General features: G+C 38.2%; 1 protein-coding gene across 9 annotated transcripts in view; it reads right to left on the reverse strand.

Moving 5' to 3' along the window:
- ABI3BP (ABI family member 3 binding protein) overlaps nt 1-22,624 on the reverse strand; it is a 243,215-nt gene that overhangs the window by 15,958 nt on the left and 204,633 nt on the right. For all 9 annotated transcript variants that reach the window (XM_064374567.1, XM_064374565.1, XM_064374564.1 and 6 more), the window contains 8 exons: nt 21,553-21,618; nt 19,821-19,895; nt 13,450-13,527; nt 11,371-11,463; nt 8,519-8,647; nt 7,927-7,995; nt 4,077-4,286; nt 450-558 (listed from right to left, as the gene is read on the reverse strand). In XM_064374567.1, the coding sequence (XP_064230637.1) occupies nt 450-558; nt 4,077-4,286; nt 7,927-7,995; nt 8,519-8,647; nt 11,371-11,463; nt 13,450-13,527; nt 19,821-19,895; nt 21,553-21,618 (829 nt within the window). The remainder of the gene's footprint in view (nt 1-449; nt 559-4,076; nt 4,287-7,926; nt 7,996-8,518; nt 8,648-11,370; nt 11,464-13,449; nt 13,528-19,820; nt 19,896-21,552; nt 21,619-22,624) is intronic.

The raw sequence follows: 22,624 nt of genomic DNA on the forward strand, positions 1-22,624 counted from the left end.
TGTGCCTGAGACTAGTCTGTAGTTATTTTAAGTCTTAACTTACTAAAACTTTCACCTATATTTTGGCACAAGACTTGCAGTCTCCTTTACAGCATAACATTTTAATTTTTTGGTCTTCAAATCTAGTTTATAGCGTACACAGTCCAGTTGTCACTGTTCCACAGACATTTTTCCTCTAATGTTTAGTTAATATCAAGATTTGTTATCAAAATTTTTTTAAAGATGCCATACTATTAACAAGATAATCTTGTCAGCTCCTTTAAACCCACCAATAATTCAAATATTTGCAAAACATGACTCCGAGGTATGCTGTGCTATATATAGAAAACCCAAGAATGCAGTGGAAGCTAGAGCCCCCCTCAAGACAGAGATGATATCATTTCTTTCCTTCGTCATGGTTATAACTTTTGCACTCTCAGAATTTACCTGGAATAGCACTGGTGGCTTACCTTGTGTTGGGTTTCAGATTTTCTACTGTGGAAAACGTCTGATTTGTAAGTTGAATGGACTTGTTGTTCCCATTGAACGACCCATTTTCTCTGGATATAACTTCATATTCTGTAAAGTGAAAAAAGCCAACAGATAATTGTCTTTATCTCTTGGCTGATTTAATTGCTCCTGAAGCTAATAGCATAAAAAAGTCACTCACATAAAGTGAGCAATTAAGACTGAAGTTCTAGAGACATACTGATCTTACACATTGGCAATTTCTATAGGGGGATGGTCAGCAGATGAAGGTTCCAGAAGCATTTGGGGATTTGCTCATTGACCGTTCTGCATTTCTTTTATCAGAGGCAATGGAAAGCCTAGTAACGGGTGAAGACCCACGCCATGACTGTGGTTGCTTTGGACACACAGCCTTTGATTTTGTTAGGTGAGTCAGACAGATAGTCCACCCACGCTGCAAAGCCCCATTTTGGAAAAGCACTGTATGAGGCATGGTGCCTGATTCTACGTGTTTTCTGCTCTACAGGGCTTGCACTGTAGTTGGGGTAAAGGCTACTGGATACATGATATTGCTGCAGAAAACTTCTTTGAGTTGAGTATCACAGCAGCAAATAAATGTTAACCAAATAATAAACTAGACTTTTCTATAGTTCACTATTTTGAACTACAGAAGTAGTGGGTGTTTGTACCCACTGCCTACATATGCTCGCTTATTTTCCTTGCATTAAAAAACAAAACAATGTCCTTAAAGTCTGCATAGAAGTCTGCCTAAATTTCACTTAAAGGCACATTTCTATAAACTTGCAGGGCTCATCAAAAGGGAAAGAAATTTAGAATAAGGGAATGCAATTTACACATTTGTTAATTAGTTTTCCCTGCTCTCATTTGAGACTTAGTTTAATGCATGTGATGAGATGATACAGAGGACTAAAAAGAAACAAACAAACAAAAACAAACAAAACCCTACTCAAAATCAGCTCCATTAATAAGAAGAAATACGCAGGTACTGGGCATCAGATAAGGTGAAAAGGCTGCCAAAGATCTAGCAAGTTATATTAGGGCTTTCTGCTGTGAGCGGAGCCCAACGGCATGAGATGACTATTGGAAATAAAATAAAAAACGAGAATAACCCAGGTAGACCCCAAATCATCAATTTATATTTGGGGAGGGTTTTTATTTATGTATTTATTTTTGAGATAGGGTCTCGGCTCACTGCAGCCCTCACCTCCCGGGGTCACACTAGCCTCCCACCTCAGCCTCCTGAGTAGTGCACCACCACACCCAGCTAATTTTTTTGTAGAGACAGGGATTTGCCATGTTGCCCAGGCTGGTCTTGAACTCCTGAGCTCAAGCGATCTGCCAGCCTCAGCTTCTCAAAGTGTTAGGATTACAGCCTTACTGTGTACAGGATTACTGTGCCCAGCCTTAGGAGGATTTGTAATCATATATTTTAAAAAAACCCAAGAGGAGGATGATTTTTTCTGAACAATTTTTTATGACCATTCTTCCAAAAATTAAAAATTAAACTGGAAGACAGGACCATGGTTTCTCGATACAATCAGTGCAGCCATTAAAGGACTGATGATTGTTATTTAGTACTGTCACCGAGACTTTCTGATTCCAAACTATCTCTCAGCTGGCTCTCCTAACAGAATGGAAAGAGAGATGGAAAGAAAGAGAATTCTGAATTAAAATCTGTCCATTTTGTATTTTTTCCTCAGCTGTGAAGGGATATTTGTTAGAAAAAGATGGAAGGACTTAAAATGCAAGTAAAACTGATTAAAAAAAAACCACATAGCTTAATGGAAACAGCAAATTAAGCCACTTACCTTGAACTTGAAATTTAGAATAAGGGAATGGGAAGATCTCAGTCTTCCCATCTGTACAATGTTAATAATATCTCCTTATAGTGCTGCTTGTGGGGATTAAACTAGGTGCAGATGGAAAGTGCCCAACAGTATTTTGCATGTATTTTGTTCAACGGGTGGTATCTATTATTATGCTGCTTCTATTATTATTTATCATCCTGGAGTTGTAGTTTGAAAATGTGACTACAAAAATTTTAAGACTTCAATAGGAAAGGTTCGTGTGCTGCTAAATCACCAAAAGAACAATTTATATGACAGTCCAGTTGGTTATGCACCAAAGCAACCACCTTCGAAAAGCACCTTTGGCTTGGGACATTTCTTATCAACTGTATGACATTCCTCTTAATATTAACCCTGCCTTTTAGTAGCTGAAACATCTATTGCCTGTCTTCTCTGATTTCCATTTGGCTCAAGTTTTAAAAGCTGATTTAATAATTTTTTTTTCTGGAAGATCAGAATTTTCAAAATGGACCTACAAGCTTCCTTCCTAATTAAAAAGACATTTAGAATTTCAGAATTCTAGCTTTTGAATATCCATTTGTTTTGTGCTTTATATCTTTCCCATTTTAATGAAAATGCTAATGTCTTTTCATAAATCCACCAACATTACAAAAATTGCTCCTACTGATAAACATTAATTTAACAATTTCTAGTTTATGCCGCATATTCAAATATCTTATTTAATTTTCTCCTCAGGATAAGTTGATAACAATGAGGATTATTATTATTACACCTAAGGAAACTAAGGCTCAAACAGGTTAATTCTATACACCAGTTGCATATCTAAAATAAAGCTCGTTTGGGATTAAAATCTATGTCAGCATCCTCTTGGACTATCAGACTATGTATGATGCTTATAACTAACAACTTGAAGTTGCCCAAGGATCCAGGCTATGGTCAAGTTTTTGGGTGTGCTTTTCTCTACTTCAGTATAGAAGGGACATGCAGAAGCAACTGAACTTGGATGTCTTCACTAGAGGTGAATATGTGCCCATCAACCCAGAGAAAGAAGCCAACTCAGCGGGAGGAATATAGTTCACTCGATTGTATCTCAGTCCCTTTTTGTAAAACCAGTTCAAGTGACAGGTGGCAGGAATTCACCTGCCATGCTATTTGCTATGTCCTCTACCTGATTTAGCTTGCTAGTCTTGTTTCTTCCTCCTCTGGTTTGACTATCCTTTTTGTTATGAAGAATCAAACTGTTGTATAACAAATTCAAAGAGTGTCTCAGGGTTTCCTATTTTTCACAATCATTTTTAGAGGAACTGGTGGGTGGTAACAGAATCAAAATAAGATGAGCAGTACACTAATCAGGAATAGAATTTTTGTTTTTATTTATCCTAAGTCAGTTGAAGTCACCTTTAGCCTGCTAGAAAGTTCTAGGTCAATTAGAAATTGGTTGGTGAAAGAAAAATTAGTTTAATATTAATCTGCGTAATGGCAACTCATGTTTTCTGTAATTTTCTTGGTGATGAAAGACTAGCTTCTTTATGGTGTGAAAAAGAGTTTTGAGAGGAAATAGAAAGAATGCAGCTTGAAGAGATCTACTAAATTAATAGGGAGCCCCTAACAAGGACAAAGGGGATCTTTTCTCATCCTATGACACTGTTGACAATAATGTGCCTTCAAGACAGCAAAACTGCTAGTCTGGCACTTCCCCAGAAATGCTTCACATGTCACCACTGACCCAGGGTACCCCACTCCCAGGGTATCCTGTTATCAAAGCTTCCCACCACCACAGTCCTCATGCCATGATCTTACCAGTGACAGTGTCATTTAGTGGCTTTTCCCAGTCCAAGATGACAAATGAGGGGCACCCTTCCACGGTGACCACAGTGAGGTTGGTGGGTGGGTTCTGTGGTGGGCTGGTGGCATTACCCTCTGTGGCCTCCTCTTTGGGGAACCGTTTGACGGAGTCAGTAATGGAGCAGGGACTGCTGTCAGGCTTTTGGATGTATCGCACATGAGGACCTATGAGAGAGAGGACCCTTGACATTTAACATTTTTGAAACTTGTGAAGAAGATGGAAGTGAGCTCATAAATACAATTAATTTGAGGACATTTAATCCCATATTATAAGCAGTTGGTTGAAAGCCATGATGTAGATGGTTCAAATTAGGAAAATTCAAAATCTTGCCTCTGAGACACATGATATAGGGTGGTGTTGGTTTACTTATTAAATAGGTTTAGCTTATGCTAATATCTGAAAGTAATTTGATCCCCCTAATCATGGTTTAAACTCATAATTTGTGGGGCACTGGGTCTTACCTCAGTAGTGGGAAATAATTAGCTCTATACTAAACACAGTTCTGGTCCCACCCAATAAATTTTTAAAACCAGACTCAAAAGAATCAAGTAACTTCAAGTATTTTATTGTATCCCAGAACAAAACTCAAGAATATTCTAGGAATTAAAAAAAAAATCCAGCACCTAACAGGTATAATTCATAGGAAAATATTACCTATAATAAGGAGGAAAAAAATCATTTGAAACCAATGTAGAACTTGCATAGATGTTAGAATAATCAGAGAATTATAGTTATTGCTATAATCCACATGTTCAAAAAGTTAGTAAAGACATGTATGATATTTAAAAAGACCCAAATCAAATTTCTAGAGATGAAAGCTATAAGATAGAAGATGCAAAATACATGGGACAGAATTAATACCTATAGGATACTGCAGAATAAATGATTAGTGAACTCGAAGACATAGCAATAAAAACTATCCAAAAAGCGGGAGAGAAGATACAGATGAAAAGCAATGAACATCACTGAGATGTAGGACAATTTCTGCTGGTCTCATGTACATGTAATTGGAGTACCTGAGGCAAAGAAGGGGTGGGCAGAAAAAATAAGAAATAATGATCCCAAATCTCCCAAATTTAAGACTTTTAAACCCATATTTCCAAAAAGCTCAAAGATACCTAGGAACAACAAAAATGTGGAAAACTCTATGCCGATCATAATCAAGTTTCCCAAAACTAGTGATAAAGAGAAGGTCCTTAAAGGAGGCAGACAAAAAAGGACATGTTATATACAGAACAACAAAGATAGGATTGTGGCAGATTTCTTACTAGACAGAATGCAAGTGAGAGGCATTGGAATAGCACCTTCAAATATTGAAATAAAAGACATTATTTAGAATTTAACAACTAGTGAAAATATCTTAAAAGCAAAACGCTTTTTCTAGACATACAAAATCTGTAAGAATTTATTTACCAGCAGACCCACACTAAAAGAAATATTAAAGGAAGTCTTTCAGATGGGAAGGAAATGATGCTGACAGAAATATGGAGCCACCAAAGGGATGAAAAGCACAGTGACAGTAAAGGCATAGGTAACATACACAATAGGTTTCTTATTTCTCTGTTTCAACATAAAAACACCTTACTGTAATGTATATAACACGTAAAAGTAAAATGCATGACAATAATAGTTCAAAGGCCAAGAGGGGAATAAAGCTGTGCTAGTGTGAGATTCTATGTGAAGTTGTACATTATCACTGGGATCAGACTGTGATAAATTAAAGATACATACTATAAACCCCAAAGCAACCATTAAAAAAGTAAAATAAAGTTACAACTAGTAAGACAACAAAAAAGATTAAATGAAATTGTAACATACTCAACCTAAAAGAAGACTGACAAGCAGGAAAAAAGGAACAGATACTACGTGGGTAAAATAGAAAGCAAATAGCAAGATGAAGATTTAAACTTAACCAGTGTCAGGAGCCATATTAAATGTAAGGTTCTACGTATCCACAATAAAATGCAGGCTGGGCATGGTGGCTCACGCCTGTAATCTCAGCACTTTGGGAGGCTGAGGCTGGTGGATCAATGGCGGTCAGGAGTTTGAGATCAGCCTGGCCAACATGGTGAAACCCTGTCTCTACTAAAAATACAAAAAGACAGGCTGGGCATGGTGTCAGGAACCTGTAGTCTCAACTGCTTGGGAGGCTGAGGCAGGAGAATCACTTGAACCCAGGAGGCGGAGGTTGCAGTGAGTCGAGATTGCACCACTTCACTCCAACCTTGGCAACTGAGTGAAATTCCAACCCGCCCCGACCACCGGGAAAAAAAAAAAAAAAAAAAAACTAATCTGAATAGCTCTATACCTATTAAAGAAAGTGAATTATATTAAAATTGATATACTTAGCTTCATTAAAATTAGAAGACACACACTGGGAAAAAATATTTTCAAAGGTTGTATCTAAAAACGTTCTTGTATCCAGAAAATACAGATTATCAAAATTCAACATTGAGTAAACAAGCAACTCCATTTTTTAAAATGGGCCAAAAAATTGGAAATAGCTACAAAGATATATAGATGGCAAATAAGCACGTAAGACATTCAATGTTATTCATCATTAGGTGGTTGCAAATTAAAACCATAATCAGATACCATTATACACCTATTTAAATGGCTAAAATAAAACAGATTGACCATACCAACTGTTGGTGAGGATTTGGAGGCACTAGAACTCTCATCTCTGCTGACAGAAAGGTAAAACAGTACAACTACCTTGGAAAACAGTCTCTTAAAATGTTACATACACATTCCTATGTCACTTAACCACCCCCCTCCTAGGTATTTGTCCAAAGGAGTGAAAGCATACATCTTTACAAAGACATGTACGTGAATGGTCATAACACCTTTATCAGTAATGTAAAAAAACAGCAATGCCACTAACAAGTTTACTAAAGAAACAAATTGTTGAATATCCATATAATACTAGTCAGCAATAAAAAGGAATGGACTATTGATGTACATGCAGCAACATAGATGAATCTCCAAATATTTATGCTGATAAAAGAAGCTTAACAACAAGAGTTCATACTGTATGTTTTCATTTATATGAAATGTCATAAAGCACATACTAATCTGTAGTATGGCAGGCCTGTTGTCACCTAAGAACTGGGGGTTGAGTGGGAGGAAAAAGAGAAAGGGATTGCAAAGACACATGATGAAACTTTTGGAAGTTATCTATGTGTTAATTATCTTGACTGTGATGATGGTCTCATGGGTGTATATGTATACATATATTAAAATTCATCAAATGTTACATTTCAGAAAAAAACTACAAATGCAAATACTGGGCTCTATATCATATTATATCTCTCCTACTGTGGCAGATCGTTGTTCACAACTATTCTTTATGTCCATAGGAGTATTCTTCCCCAATCCTTGATTTGAACTTGGCTATGTGACATTTTTTGACCAATGGATATTGATAAATGTGACGCAAAAAGGAGCTTTAAATGTGGTTTTGCATTTGGACACCCCTTTCTTGATTTTGCATTGTCATGAAAATGGCTTTTCCTGGGTCACTGTTGGTTATTCATCATCCTGGGCATCAGGGTAAACACATGTGGGGTGGACCTGAGTCCAGCCTACAAGAGGCCCAGCTGTACCTGCTGCTACAAGCAGAACCACTAAGCTAAACACATCCTAGATCAGCTGTCAGCCAGTTGATTTGCAGACATGAAAAATAAATCCTTAGTATTATAGGAAGCTACTAAGATTTGTGGTTTGTTACACAGTCATAACTGACTGATACACCTACCAAAAATAGCCTTGTCAAATGTGAGATTCACAGCCAATCATACTTACCTTTGAATCTGGGCTTCCCAAGAGGATCAGTTTCTCTTGTTGGGCTTGAGCTAAAGTCAGTTATATTTTCTGAGAATGGAAGATAATGAACAATTTTGGCAAAAGATAAAAAACTTCACAATACAAGGAAAAGTTGTAGATTAAAGATAATATTTCTTCTTGTAAATGGCTTGCATTTTGATTTTTTAAAATTATACATATTCATCCACAATATAAGGCCTTTAGCTGTGTCCCGCTGCGATGTGTTCTATAGTGTGAGTAATGAATTAAAATTTATAACCAAGTGGTTAATATGTACTGATAAATTAAGGTAAGTGTAGTTGGTAATGACATGATTTAGTAGTAGCATTAGGTAGTCTAGATCTTTATGAACCAAAGTTAGGCAATTTCTTCTATGTCTGCTAAGGGAAGGATAATACTCTATAAGGAAGTGTTGAAAATAAGTATAGTTTTAAAATTAAAAGAACCATATTAATCATAAAATTGAGTAAAATAGAAGACCCCGAACTGAGACTCCCCCATCCCCACCACCAATTAAAATCTTTTGCACCTCACAGCTAAGCATCCAGTGAGAACTGACTGCCATACGAACCTAGTTCTTCTTCGGAGGCAGGAACTGTTGGTTGCTTTATATCTGTCACTATTCTGTCCCAGGGAGTTCTGGTAGGTCTGACTGTCGACCTCAGGGGTGGTATAGTTACTGGGCCTGATGAAGTGATTCCTGTAATGTAGAGCCAAAGTAGTCAAGCTTTATAGGAACACTGCCAAACTTCCTATAAACATTTATTTATTCAGTTAATGTTTTCAAGCACTAACCATGTGGCTTGGCACTATAGGCCAGCCTTGGAGAGAAAACAAAACCTGATGCTTGATGGAGATAGACGTATGAGCCAAGTATATCAAAGCATTATAGATAATATGGAAAAAGTACTGGATAACATCACAGAAGGGGTGCGTAGGAAGACGGAGTGGTTATGTTTATGAGGAAAGACAAGAGTGTTGTCGGGTTGGAGGGGCAGAGAGATGCCTAAACAGGTAACTTGGGGTGCAGTAAGAGCTGAGAATGGAGGGGCAAGGAAGGGCAGATCACGAAAGCAGCTGAATACCATGGATTTGGATGCTATTTTTAGGGACTGAGGCAGTTGTGTAGGCGAGAGAAAGGAAGGTGAACAAGCGAAAGCAGTGGAACTGGGTGGAAGGGGTGAACATGAGAGCTGTCAGGGAGACTCAGTGGCAGGCACGGAAGATGGCTAGAGAAGAAGGAAAAAGATTCCCAGGGTTAACATCCATGATTCTGTCCCAGTGGCCAGTATGGTGCTACGCTGATTATTACATTCAACAGTGACTCCTCCACTCTTAAAACACTTAAAACTGGATCCATCCCAAGGTCCAGCAAGTCTGATGTTTAGAGAGTGGAAAGGAGACTAGATTGAATTCTATGTTCCACCTGGGAGGAGTCACTCCTGGGCAATAGAGAGTCAAGGGATACAAGCCTGGCCCAGGGACTATGGCCCAGCTTGGAATCACTGCTGAGTAGTCAGATGGGCCTCTGGCCTGGCCTCCAGGGATGCGTGTTCCTGACCCTAGTGGGTGTGGGCCAGAATAAGAGGGCAAGCGAAACCCAAGGGAAGTTGCAATGCAGTCCACAAGGGCTTTTCAGAGTTGGCAGAGTCAACGGGAAATGCTGGCGTAGCAAAGCCTGGGTAGATCTGGAGATTGAGGGCAAGTGGCAGATGCCATGTGGCAGTCCCAGACTCTGCTCACAGGCATATGTGGGAGAGCCTCAGAGGATTCAGGACATTGGGCTGGAATTCAAGATGCACTTTCTGTGATGCTAATCAGGCCAAATCTGTACCAGAGCCCTCAACTCCTGTCTGGCTCCTCAGTACAGCCACTTCCCTTGAGTTAGAGGTGAATAGTAGAGGGTGAGGGGTGGAGAGCAGGGACTAGGGTTCATCTCAGAGGTGAACTGTGTTTACAGTTCTTCAGGCTGGGTAGACTGACTGGAGAGAACAAGGGTTTATGTGGCAGGCGCCAAGGCCACCGAACCTTCTGAAGGCACTCAGCCTCACAGCATCACTCTAGAGGGCCCCCAAGTGGCACACTCAGGCATCAGCCTGATCTGCAAGCTGCTGGAGCTCCAGTCACAGCTGCCCCAGGTTACAATACAAGAAATGCCCCAGCTTACTAGGAAGCCTAGTCTCCCAGCAAGGCCATGTCACTGGACCTTAACTCAGAAAGGCCCCGGAGGCATGGATAGGAGGCTGCTTTCTCCTTCAGCACATGGGAAAATGGCCTAGAGTTCACTGTGCACAAGGGACATCCTATAAGCTCCATCACAATATCCTCCTTTCATCCTGTGAAAAGAGTGACATCCACTCCCTTTCACATCAGTCTTCATCAGTTTCGTCTTTCACAGCTGTTTTAACACTTGTATCCTGATTCCACCTACAAGATACTTAGGAAGTAGTGGTTTGGAGAGAGGGAGAAAAGATGAGGAACATGCTGCGATTTGCTGGCAGGTCCTGAGTGAAGAGCCCTGAATATGAGGTAAAGCTGCCCTCTGAACTGGGTCAATTTTTTCATTCATTTATTCACTTTGTTATTACTTATCAAATATTCTCTATGTGCTAAGCACTGGATGTGGTTCTGGGAATTCAGAGAGACTATACCAAGGATTTTGTCATCACAGAGCTCACAGTCTAGTAGCAGGAGAGAAGTATGCAAACAAACAGGTCTGAAACGATTTTCTCTTTGCTCTAACGGAGGTATATGTCAAGGACGAGAACAGAGAAACAGCAGCGCTAAGACTACCTTGGGAAGTTAGGGAAGGATTTTAAAGAAAAGAATGAAGTCTGAGTGTCCCAAGCCTGGGAGGGGGTCATTCTATAGGGAGGAGCAACGTGTGTGCCCAGGCATGGAGGTAAGAGGCAGCCTGCCTCCAAAACATATTCCTGTCTTGTCACACAGGCTAGGCCTTACAGTCACCCTGAATATTTTTGTCCCAAATCTTTCCCTGAGCACCATAACACCAGGACTGGCATGAGGGCTGTTCGATAGGAGAGCTTTCAGTGAGACATATAGGATTTTATTTCAGGAGACAGAATGATAAGTCAATGACAAGTCATCACATCTGTTATTCCTGGGGCCTTGGCAATGTACAGCATCTTGTCCAAAATAATCTATTTGTTGAAGGGTCTGAGTCAGCTTCAACCTAGGCTCCAAGCACTCAGACATCTAAGAAGCAAACTTGCCTAGATGCAGAGGGATGGTTTCCTTCTTTCAGTCCAAGAGTCAGGTTCTAAGTCCTGAAAGCTGTCATTTACAGTGTCTAGTCTTCGGGAGCAACACAAACGTGCCTGTTGCCAGCATGCCAAGAAGAGCGTAGGTTGGCTAGTAAAACTGAAATCATGGCAGGAGAAGGAAGGTACATGCCTAACGTACCTGAACTTCCCGGCTTTCCAGTGACATTATTTGGTGGTAAAGGTTTTCTTCGTGGGGGAGTAGGTCTGGGTGGCAAGGGTGGGCGGCGAGTCCCTAGGATTGTGGATCAGAGATTGCATTTTAGATAAAGCCATCACAAATATTCACCATCAAAAAAAAAACCCAGTGTTTTTAAAAATAAAAAATAATGTTTGATATTTAGCAGTTGGATGACAGGGAACAGATTCTATAGAAAAATGCACACAAATAATGTATTCTGATATTCCTTTAAATTAATGTTGGTAATGCACCCATGGACAACAAACACTTTAGCATATAGAAAACATGTCCTCGTTATACACGAATATACAGTTGGGCCCTTCATATCTTTGGGTTTCCCATCAGTTAATCCAAACAAGTGTGGTTGGAAAATTTTTTTAAAACCACAATAAAAATAACAATACTGTAATCCCAGCACTTTGGGAGGCCGAGGCGGGTGGATCACGAGGTCAAGAGATCGAGACCATCCTGGTCAACATGGTGAAACCCCGTCTCTACTAATACAAAAAATTAGCTGGGCACGGTGGCGCGTGCCTGTAATCCCAGCTACTCAGGAGGCTGAGGCAGGAGAATTGCCTGAACCCAGGAGGCGGAGATTGCAGTGAGCCGAGATCGCGCCATTGCGCTCCAGCCTGGGTATCAAGAGCGAAACTCCGTCTCAAAAAAAAAAAAAAAAAAAAAAAAAAAAAAAAAAAATAACAATACAACAACAGCAAAACACAAAATACAGTATAATAACAAGTATTTATATTCTATTAGGTATTATAAATAATCTAGGGATGATTTAAAGCATATGGAAAGATGTGCATGGGTTACATGCAAATCCTATATCATTTTATATAAGGGATTTTAGCAGCCTCAGATTTTAGTATCTAAGGAGTCCTGGAATCAATCCCCCATGGATACCAAAAGATGACTGTATATAGGTGTGTCTACGTTTTGAAAGGCTGTATACACATATAGAATTTAACATCTTTCAATTTCCATATAGACTTCACAGTAGCACTTCTGAACTTCATTATCCCCAGTTGCCTTTTATTTTAAGCCTGTAATTTCTTATGCCATTTTAGTTTTAAATTGTTAAAGCATAAAATTTCTCCTTTTGTGGGTGTTTTACCCCATTCTCAGCTCTATTATGTAATCATAACTAAACAAAAACCTTTAGAACGTCTCAAAGACTACATCAAGGTAATCCTGATGGCTGAAACAACAAATCTGTACCTGTGGGGAGCAGGCTCACTGTGACCAGTTGTGGGAATTGTGTGCCACGCAAAGACACTTGGCCTGTCAGGTGTAAGTAGGAGACGAAGTTTAGCACCTGCTCTGCTCACCCACTTACGAGTTCTCAAGTGAGGCTGCCAGCCCAGAGGAAGGGCATGGTTCTCTCATTGTCTGCCTAAAGGGTGGGGTAAACAGGCACCTTTTTCTAATTTGCAGAAAGGTTGGCAAGGTCAAAGATGCCTGGAGAAGTCCACCTTAACCCTCATTTTAAGCTTTGTGCCGTAGTTTAAAATTTTATGTCTTTTTGGCATAATATATGTTGGTTTAAAAATCTTCCAGAAAAATTGTCAATGAGGAAAATGCCTTGTTTGCTAATAAGAGAAAGACACTCTCTCTCTCTCTGTGTGTGTGTGTGTGTGTGTGTGTGTTCAGGGGTGTACTGGTGGTTGACATTAATAAAACCTTATTCAATGCAAAGGTATTCCGAGTCACCAGATCCATACTTTTGGCCTATTACATACAGCATACTCTTAAATCATGAACATAAGTCATCTCAGGCAAAAGTGTGTTGTAATAAATTACACAAGAGCAAAACTTTGTAAGTTCCTATTAATATTTAATTTGTGCACAGAGCACTTTTAATTCCTCAAAAGATAGTATTCCAAATGTTTTCCTGGCAATACCCATGCACTGTGTGCATGGTTCTGATAGTTTGGGGTATGTGTGGATGTTGCTGTTTTTGCCACAAGAAATGACACTGCAGTTACCATCCAAATTTCAGAGCTGAGCCATCATAAAAGTCAGCATCTTATTCCTTACCTGGCTTCTTAGTGGGGTAGGCAGAGTCCACTGATACATTTCTAACAGCATCTGATGGCTTGGGTGCTTGCTTCATCCCTATGAGCAGAGATAATGAAAGGGAATAATCAGATAGCAAAAATGTCCCATGGAAACTTGGTAGAGTTGTCAGTAATATTGTACATTTTTTGTAGAGCAGGGGCATTGGTGTTTTTATGCCAGAACATTTTAATAGGCTTCTACTATCTGGCTATAGAAAAATATCAAACTAGAGTTTAAATTTTATAGATATTTCTATAGATATATTTTATATAGATTTATATAAACAGTATATATATTTTTATATCTATAAAAAAAATATTAGATATATTTTTATATCTATATAAAAATATTTTATATACATCTATATAAAATATATTTTTATATATATCTAGTATATATCTAATAATATATTTTATATAGATCTATATAAAAATATATATTTTAATATAGACCTATATAAAAATATATAGAAAATATCTATCTCTATATAGAAATATATATTATAATATAGAAAATATCTATATATCTATAAAATATAGATATATAAAAATATTGATATATAAAATATATAGATATTTTTATAGATATTTTTCTATAACCAGATAGAAGCCCATTAAAATGAAATGCTAATTCTGCAGAGAAAACATCACAACTAATTTTGATACTCACTAGTTGTGATGTTTTCTCTGCAGAATTAGCATTTCATTGTAAATTGCAGTTTTGTCCAGATCTTCCATGAAACTCATCCTCGGTGCCTTCCTGGGTGGTATTCTTCACCAGGTGGAATTTCATTTATGGTAATTGGCCACCTTTTGTCAATATTCATCAGTACATTTTGTAGTTTAAAAAAGTTGTTTTTTCTTTCAATCTCTCTATGCCCATTAAAAAAAAAACCTTAGAATTCCAATGTGTTTGGATTTATACTTAATGAATTGACTTTAAAATTATTCCTGAAGTGGCATTATCTATCAGGCTGTTGAGGCCACAAATGATCTTTGGGGATTTGTAACTTAGCCCTGGGAAGGCCTATAACTCTAAATTACCGTTTGAAAGAAACTGATTTGAAAATCACTTTGTGTGACATTTTGTCTCCTAAGCCTCTCAATAATCTAGTGGTTATTACTAGCCATTTGCCTAAATACCCAAGCTTGGACTTTGGGTAGCAATCCCAGAGGGAACTAATTAGGTTTTTGTCCTATTTTTAAAAATACTCTTTTAGTATTATAAAATAATCTTTCTCGGTTTGGCTGACAGTCTTCATTATAAAAGAATACAAACAGACATTTTTAGAATTTCAACAATAAAAAATAATGTCCTGTCCTAAAAAAGAATTCAAGCCAATTTGAGGCTACAATTTACATATTAAAAAATAGGAATGAAATGTTTAAATTAATATACTAGTTAGTACATTAACAATGACAACAACCCTGTTTTGAGGACTCACTGTGTTCCAGAAGCTGTTTGGGGACATTATATACTCAATTTCATTTAATGTGTGGGCAGATAGATTAAATATATAACAGAAGGTTTGCCTCTCAAAAATAAGATGACATTTTCACATTCATTTATCAAATTCAGGAGATGAACCTAATATTGCAATCCCACACCCTCTGCAGCTTAAGAGATAAAATATGTAAAATCATGGAGAAATTACATACGGAATCATGAATTAAAGCTTGCTTATTTGTGGTAGGAAAAAAATGTTTCTGGGGGCAGTGACTTTTGTGACTAATTCCATAGGCAGGCCACAAGCAAATGGTTCATCAGTCTTCCTCCTGTGTCTCACTATCAGTGGTCGTGGGGTGAGGGATATGGCTCATTTGAGCGGTTACTCTGTGAATGGCATATGGAATTGAAGAATACCTGCATGTGTGTCACTGGGGTAACTTGGCTTGCTGAGGTTTGATTTACCACTATTTCTCCAGGGTAACAAAAAGTTTAATATACTCTAGAAGGCTAGTAGGCTGTTGTCTCGAGTAGATCCTCTTTACGGCCCTTTTCCAAAATCTTTCTGCCCTTGAAAAACAAAGTATTTTTGATCCAATACTGTGCAAGTGCCTTACTATTCATGACTTGATTTAATCACTTACAACCCTTTGTGTGTGAGATACGATCCACATCCCACAGATGAGAAAACCCAAGGCAAGGGGAGATTTAGCAACTTGCCCAAGGTCTCACTGCTAGGAAGCAGTAGGATTCAGGCCTACACGTGCCAGGACCCAAAGTCTATCTCTTCAGCACTAAGAGGCAAAGCACAGGGTCCTGTACAAAGAACACTTACTGTGTTCTTCTGATCATTTTCTTCCTGCCATTCCTCACAGTCACACTGAGTGAATATATTCCTAGAGTCCTCTACTCTGTCTCTTGGGTGACTTGAGCTGCCACCACTGTGTGAGGGCTCAATGGCCATAGCTGCCAAGCATGTGCCATTCAGCCATGCCACGGGTGAATGGGACTCAGAAAACAGTCCAAGGCTGACAGCAGTCACTGACCAGGCATATGCAAATCCACCAAGTCACAGAGGCTGGTAGGTTAGAAATCTAGGAGCTCTGAAGAGAATCCAAATTTTGCAGGGTGACATTATACATACGTAAGACCAAAGATAAAAATTCCCTTGCCCTCTTTTTTTTTAATCCAGGGAGAATATGGAAGAAAAGAGCCATTTTCTATGTAGGTGGAGACAGAGGCATATTCTTAGAACCTTTAAGATGTAAGTTTGCAAATCAGATAGAGAATCAGCTGTGAAACTAGACCTTCTCCAGCCTATATAAATGGAAGGAAGCCAATGGTGCCTGAAAGCACTGGGAAGGGCCATGCAAAAGGCAGCTGAGTGGCTCAGTGGGAAGATCTGGGGACAGGAGACTGAGCTCTTGTTCTGGACTTGCTCTCCTTCACCTAGCTGCAGTTTGGGCATTTCACCGGGGCCAGAACCAGAGACACTAGTGAACATCTCTTGCCCTGAGTCAGAAGAGAGCAAATAAAGGCCAAAGGTAGCAGAGAGGCAATGGGAAGAGAAAGGAGAAAATCAATGAGAGAAAGGAGAAAAATCAATGAAAGAAAGGAGAAAATCAGTAAGAGATACAGCAGAGAACAACTCCACCTGACTTCTTTTTCCCTCAGGCAGGATTAATCAACACATCTTCTAAAGGGCAGAGTCAGCTCTATAAGCACCAAGACTTGAGCCTCTGAATGAGCCCCCAGCTGCCATATGGGAGTCCTCCAAAAATCTCTGGATTTACATATTTCACCCTTCAGTAATTTATCATCCAAAATGAAGTAACAATCTGGGTATTTTTAACCATGGTAACAAAAACTTTGCAAACAGAGTAAATGGGAAATCAGTTCTTAAACGTACCAGTGACTTCATTCCCTGTGACCAAAAAGGGGTGATATTTCTGGATGATTGGTTTCTGCACCCTTGTCCCAAATCCTAACATCTGGCTAAAAAGCCGGGGCGGGGAGCCAGCAGGCTGGAAGATCTACTTACAGCCCAGAAAAACACATTCCTCAGCCTGAGGGGACTGGATTCTCGTGCAGCACACTCATGTGGGGGCAGTAAATTGTGGTTCCCTCATTAGGGTGTAGAGAACGGAGCCTAGGTTTCAGGTATTTAACAGTATCTGCCAAAGCATACATGCCAAGGTGGTTTCAGAATTACGCTTTGCCTGGTACCATGATGGGCTTTCAATAAATGTTGGTTGAATGAAAAAATAGCTGCACAGCTTCTCTCAGGGAGAAAGAGATTGTCTAGCACTGGGATTGGCAAACTTTTTCTGTACTTGCTTTCACAGCACAATGGCATAATTAAATATTTGTGAAAGAGACGGTATGGTCCACAGAGTTGAAAATATTTATCCTTTACAGAAACAGTCTGCCAACCCCACGCTAGACAATATTTTCACCTTTGAGGGCCATACTATCTCTGTCACAACAATTCAACTCTACCATTACAAGATATACGTACGTTTGTACACAGTACACATTGTATGTGAAACGTAGATGTATTCCAATAAAACTTTATTTACAGAAACAGGCAATGGGCCAGATTTGGCTTGTGGGGCTGTAGTTTGTACAATTCCTTGGCCTAGTGTATGCATGGCTTGTTGCATACCTGTAGGCAGGTCTCAAGGAGATTTTAATAGATAGGACACATCAGCTAAGCTGAGACACATCTCTGGAAAGCAGAATGCTAGAAAAATTACCCACTTTAGATCTCAGTCTCGACAGGCTACTTTCCAACCTTGGGGTAGAGCAATAACTATCTACACATACATGTGTAAAATACACATACATCAGGGAAAATATCTACAATGATGTTGTGAAATAAGAAATAAAACACTGGGTTCAAGATATTCCTGAAGGTTATGGAATCACAAGATTTTTATAGAGACCTCAACAATCAAAGGTCTACAGTCTTGAGGCCTCAGAATCTGTTTTTCTTTTTTTAAGTCTTCCCAGGGCACAACTTTAGTTGGTCTAAGACCATAAAGAACACGTCCTATAGGAACTACAAATTAAAACGACAATGAGATACCACCTTATTCCTGCAAGAATGGACATTATCAAAAAGTCAGAAAACAATAGATGATGGCGTGGATGTGGGAAAAAGGGATCACTTGTACATTGCTGGAGAATGTAAATTAGTACAACCTCTATGGAAGGCAGCTTGGGAGATTCCTTAAAGAACTAATAGTAGAACTACCGTTCGATTCAGCAATCCTACTACTGGATATCTACTTAAAGGAAAGTAAGTCATTACAGGAAAAAGACACATGCACATGTATGTTTATTGCAGCACAATTCACAATTGCAAAGATATGGAACCAACTTAAATGCCCACTGACTAATGAGTGGATAAAGGAAATATTTGGCATATATACACCATGGAATACTACCCAGTGATAAAAAAGGAACATGATAATGTCTTTTGCAGCAGTTTGGATGGATCTACAGGACATTATTCTAAGTGAAGTAATTCAGGAGTGGAAAACCAAAAATTGTATGTTCTCACTTGAAAGTGGGAGGTAAGCTGTAAGTACATAAAGGCATACAGAGTGATATAATGGACTTTAGAGACTCTGAGGGGGAGGGGGAGAGGAGGCTAGGGATAAAAATATATAACTTATTAGGTATAGTGTACACTATTCAGGTGATGAGGACACTAAAATCTTGAATTCACCACTATATAATTCAGCCATGTAACAAAAAAAACCATTCATGTTTGTCCATGTAACAAAAACCCAAAAGGTGTTGAAATAAAAATTTTTTTAAATACAATTAAAAAGAATATGTCCTATAGATTGCAAACACTTCCTTTATCTTTAACTAATATTTTAAAATGTGAAATATCTGAGTTAAAAACATTAGCAAGAAAAACTGTAGGAAAATATATGTGAGATGGATAATAAAGATAAATATTCAGAGTAAGATGTCAAAGCTGAACATGAAAGTAGTTAACACAAAAATGATGCATTAAAAGAGTCAGCAGAGGCTGAAAATGAGTGTGGATGGGACGGAATCGTTTCCGAGAAGAAAATAAACTTATGTGAACAGCTGCATTGCAATAAAGAAGTCTGATCAAAACTATGCAGAATCAAAGGAAGGTGGGCTCAGGTAAGTCCGAAACCTGGACAGGAGAGATTTTTAAACATTTTTTCCTCACCAATTTCTTTTTTCTTTTATATATTATATATATATATATATATATATATATATATATATATATATATATATATATATATAATTGCACCTTAGGTTCTGGGGTACATGTGTAAAACATGCAGGATTGTTGCACAGATACATACACGATATTTACTCCCATAGATCTGACTAGATAAGAGCTATGAATGACTTGAAAGCATTAATGACTGTAACCAGAATAACCACATGCGAATTGCTCTGATTAAATATTTCTTGTTTGAATTTCATATGTCAGATTGCTAACAGATGCAGTTATTCAAAAAATGTTTAATGGTACTTGTTAAATTATAAACTTAAAAACCAACTAATTACAGTTCAAGGACCAGTCTGTGTATAAAAAGTATTTTGCAATTAGGGGAAATAGCTATTTTTAGTGTTTTCACTCAATTTATAATTAATCAGGATTGTTTTAGGAAGATTATATATAGTCGCTAGTAGACTAGGTTTAGAAAAGTGAAAAAGTCTTCACTATTTTTAGAGACATTTGAAGTTTTGATTTGGAATGAGCTATAATTTTCAGTTATAGATTTACTAAGAACTTTAAAAACTGGTAAAAAGGAAATTAAAACATGACTTCAACAAAATCATGAAAATTGAGTAACGCTCATAGTTTTGACAGGATAAAAAGGGAATTCATTTGTGATTCTTACCTGTTCCCACTCCATTCCCACTGGGCATCCCACTGGGTTTGGGTCTAGTAGGTCTTGCAGTTGTCCTATTCAGAACTAAAATAAAGTGGGATATAAATAGTTCATTTTCTTATTGAAAGTTTGCAGCCAAGAGAAACAAAATTTCTCAGAGAATTGAAAGTCATTTAACTAGGCAATAAAAAAGATGATTTACCAAAAACTATTATTCAGAGTATAGAAACCACTTTCTTGTATAAAAATAATAGACTTGAATTTGAAAATAGAGACCTGAATTTGTACTCTGAGATGATCACTGGGCTTCAAATACTTGACTTGAAAAAGTTAGCTGGCAAAGGAATTTATAATCCAAAGTGGGAAATATCTCGCTTCATTTATAAGCATTAGCTATGTTCCAAAATGGAACTGAAGAAAGATCAGGACTACATATGCCTGATGAAAAACAAAATCTGAAGTGTATTTGTCAAGGCCTCCATTCATAAGTTGGAGTCTTTCCACATCCTTTCATGGGAATCTCTAGGTACAGAGGTTTCATTATACTAGTCCTTTCACAAAGTCCATTGTCAAACACAGAACTTGAAACCATTTCACTTTCTCTCCTGCTCGGGAGAAAATCATAGCCTTACCAAAGCCTTAAGAAGTGACCAATTTTATAATCCACTTAGAAAACTCTTTAAGGAAGAACACTAAGTGTATTGTGCTTATGCGAGAAGCTCTGGAGCCATACTGCTCATCTTTGATCCACTTTCTAGTTCGTCTGTTTCTCAGCTTCCTCAACTGTACCTCACAGGACACATGGCCAGTGCTCGGTCATTAGTAGCCATGATTGTTACTGCTTACTTTTTAGAAATGTTTAATATAACCAGTCTCACATTAAGCTCTTAACACCTACCATGACACGCAAGTCACAGGGAGATACACGTGGTTATGAAAGATTTCTGTGCCCAATTACCTTTAGAAGTTGGAAAATTATTTAAAAAATACATGGACTCTCCATAAATCAGAGAATATAAAATTTTTGTTCTAAAGATGCAGTCACCAAGAACATTCATTTGTAAGCAGGTTTCATCATTTGGAACTTTAAGACTCCTTAGAATCACAAAGAAAAATAAAATACCAGCGTTTGGTTCAACTTGTGTCTCAGCTTAAGAGTGATTTCCATGAACTAAACCCCTCCAAGTTAACTTTTTACTGAACAAGCTCCAGTGAGGGAGATTTTAGGACCTTTGGAAAATTTAGTAAATTTAACGTATTTTCCAATATATAATTGTAACTTTATTTTTGCTGTTTAGAACTTGTGATATTTTTATTCTCTGAAGGAATCAAGTAAAAATGTTCACCCAGAACAGGTTTTCCATGCTGAAAAGAGACCGTCTTTTATTAAGACAGAAAGAATATCTGAAAGTATTAAATAATATCATGTCATAACTAACTCTATGCTATCTCTATAACTGTCATGGAAAATCATCTAACACTATTTTAAAAATACGTTTATATCAGTAAAGTTTCATAGTGATCTCTGCATCTGATTATCCTTAAAATCCTAAGTCTAGTCTTATCACATTTCCGGATTCATCAGTACGTTTCCACTTATCCACATGGATCAGAGTCTCTCTGTATGTCTCTTATTGCAATGTAAGGCTGTGTAGTCCCCTTTGACATATTTGGCTGTTTCAATCCATTTCATATCTTCCCCGGCCTGCTGATTATTTAAGTCATCAGAGAAACAACTTACCAGGTCTGATGTGTGGCTTGTCAGATATTCTGGGCCTCACAGGAGTAGTATAAAATCTGTGTGGTGCTGAAAGAGAGGAACACTTTATATTTAATAAGCAACAGACCACAGCCTCCTGAATGGAGATTTAGCATCCTGGGGACCAACAACTCATACGCTTTGCATGAAGTAGAAAGAAGTTTCAGAAATTCCCACTATGCATTATAGACTTCATGCTAAAGGAGAACAAAACAAAAGAAAATATACACGACTGAAAATTAAAGATGCACATACAGGTAGTTCATTTGTAAGGTGTGTCAAGGATTAGTCATCATTTTGTCCTTATTCTTCAAGAGCATGCATTTTACCAGATGGTTGCTTAACATGATAAACACATAAGACATTCATCTGTCTGTCCATCTGTCCAGCCATCCATTCATCTAACCTCTGAGTAAAAAGTCATCGTGAAATATTATTTTCCTAAAGAAGTCAAACAATCTTAAAGGTAAAAAGAGAAATGAATGTTTAGGTAGGTAAAGAAGAAAGAATAGGAGAATGTGGTCTCTATCAAATGGTCTTTGCTCATGAACCTGAAATGAGTAAGTATTCATTCAGTGCCATCCAAAATGCTGTGGAAATGACAGAAAATGGCATCTGGTGCCCTGCCTATCAAAAGAGGGCAAGAAAGGAGCAAGAACTCAGACAAACCCTGGCACCACCCTTGTTACTCTCTGGCCCCGTCATCCAGGACCTGCACAGAAAGGGCTCCTAAGACTTGCCAAATGAGTAAGTGGCTGACCATCATATGCGGGCAAACTTGTGAGAGCCTGCTGAAATATTAACGTGTCCTAAGCTTTTAACATAGGCATTTATTCTGGAATTCATCCGTTCCACACTGCTCTCCTCTGTCCCCACTTCCCCATCAGATACTTCCTCCTGCCACCAGCTTTCTTGGTAACCTTTCTGGAAAACATTTTTCTTGCTAGCTATGGAAGTAGATTACATCGTTTTAATGATTTTTTGTTCACATATTCAGTGGATATTTATACAGCCATAAATCAGCAATGCCTTGCCTACCAAGGTAAAAAGTATG

This window comes from Aotus nancymaae, unplaced genomic scaffold (assembly GCF_030222135.1).
Source record: "Aotus nancymaae isolate 86718 unplaced genomic scaffold, 86718_ANA_hifiasm-v0.15.2.pri h1tg000011l, whole genome shotgun sequence".
NCBI lineage: Eukaryota > Metazoa > Chordata > Mammalia > Primates > Aotidae > Aotus > Aotus nancymaae.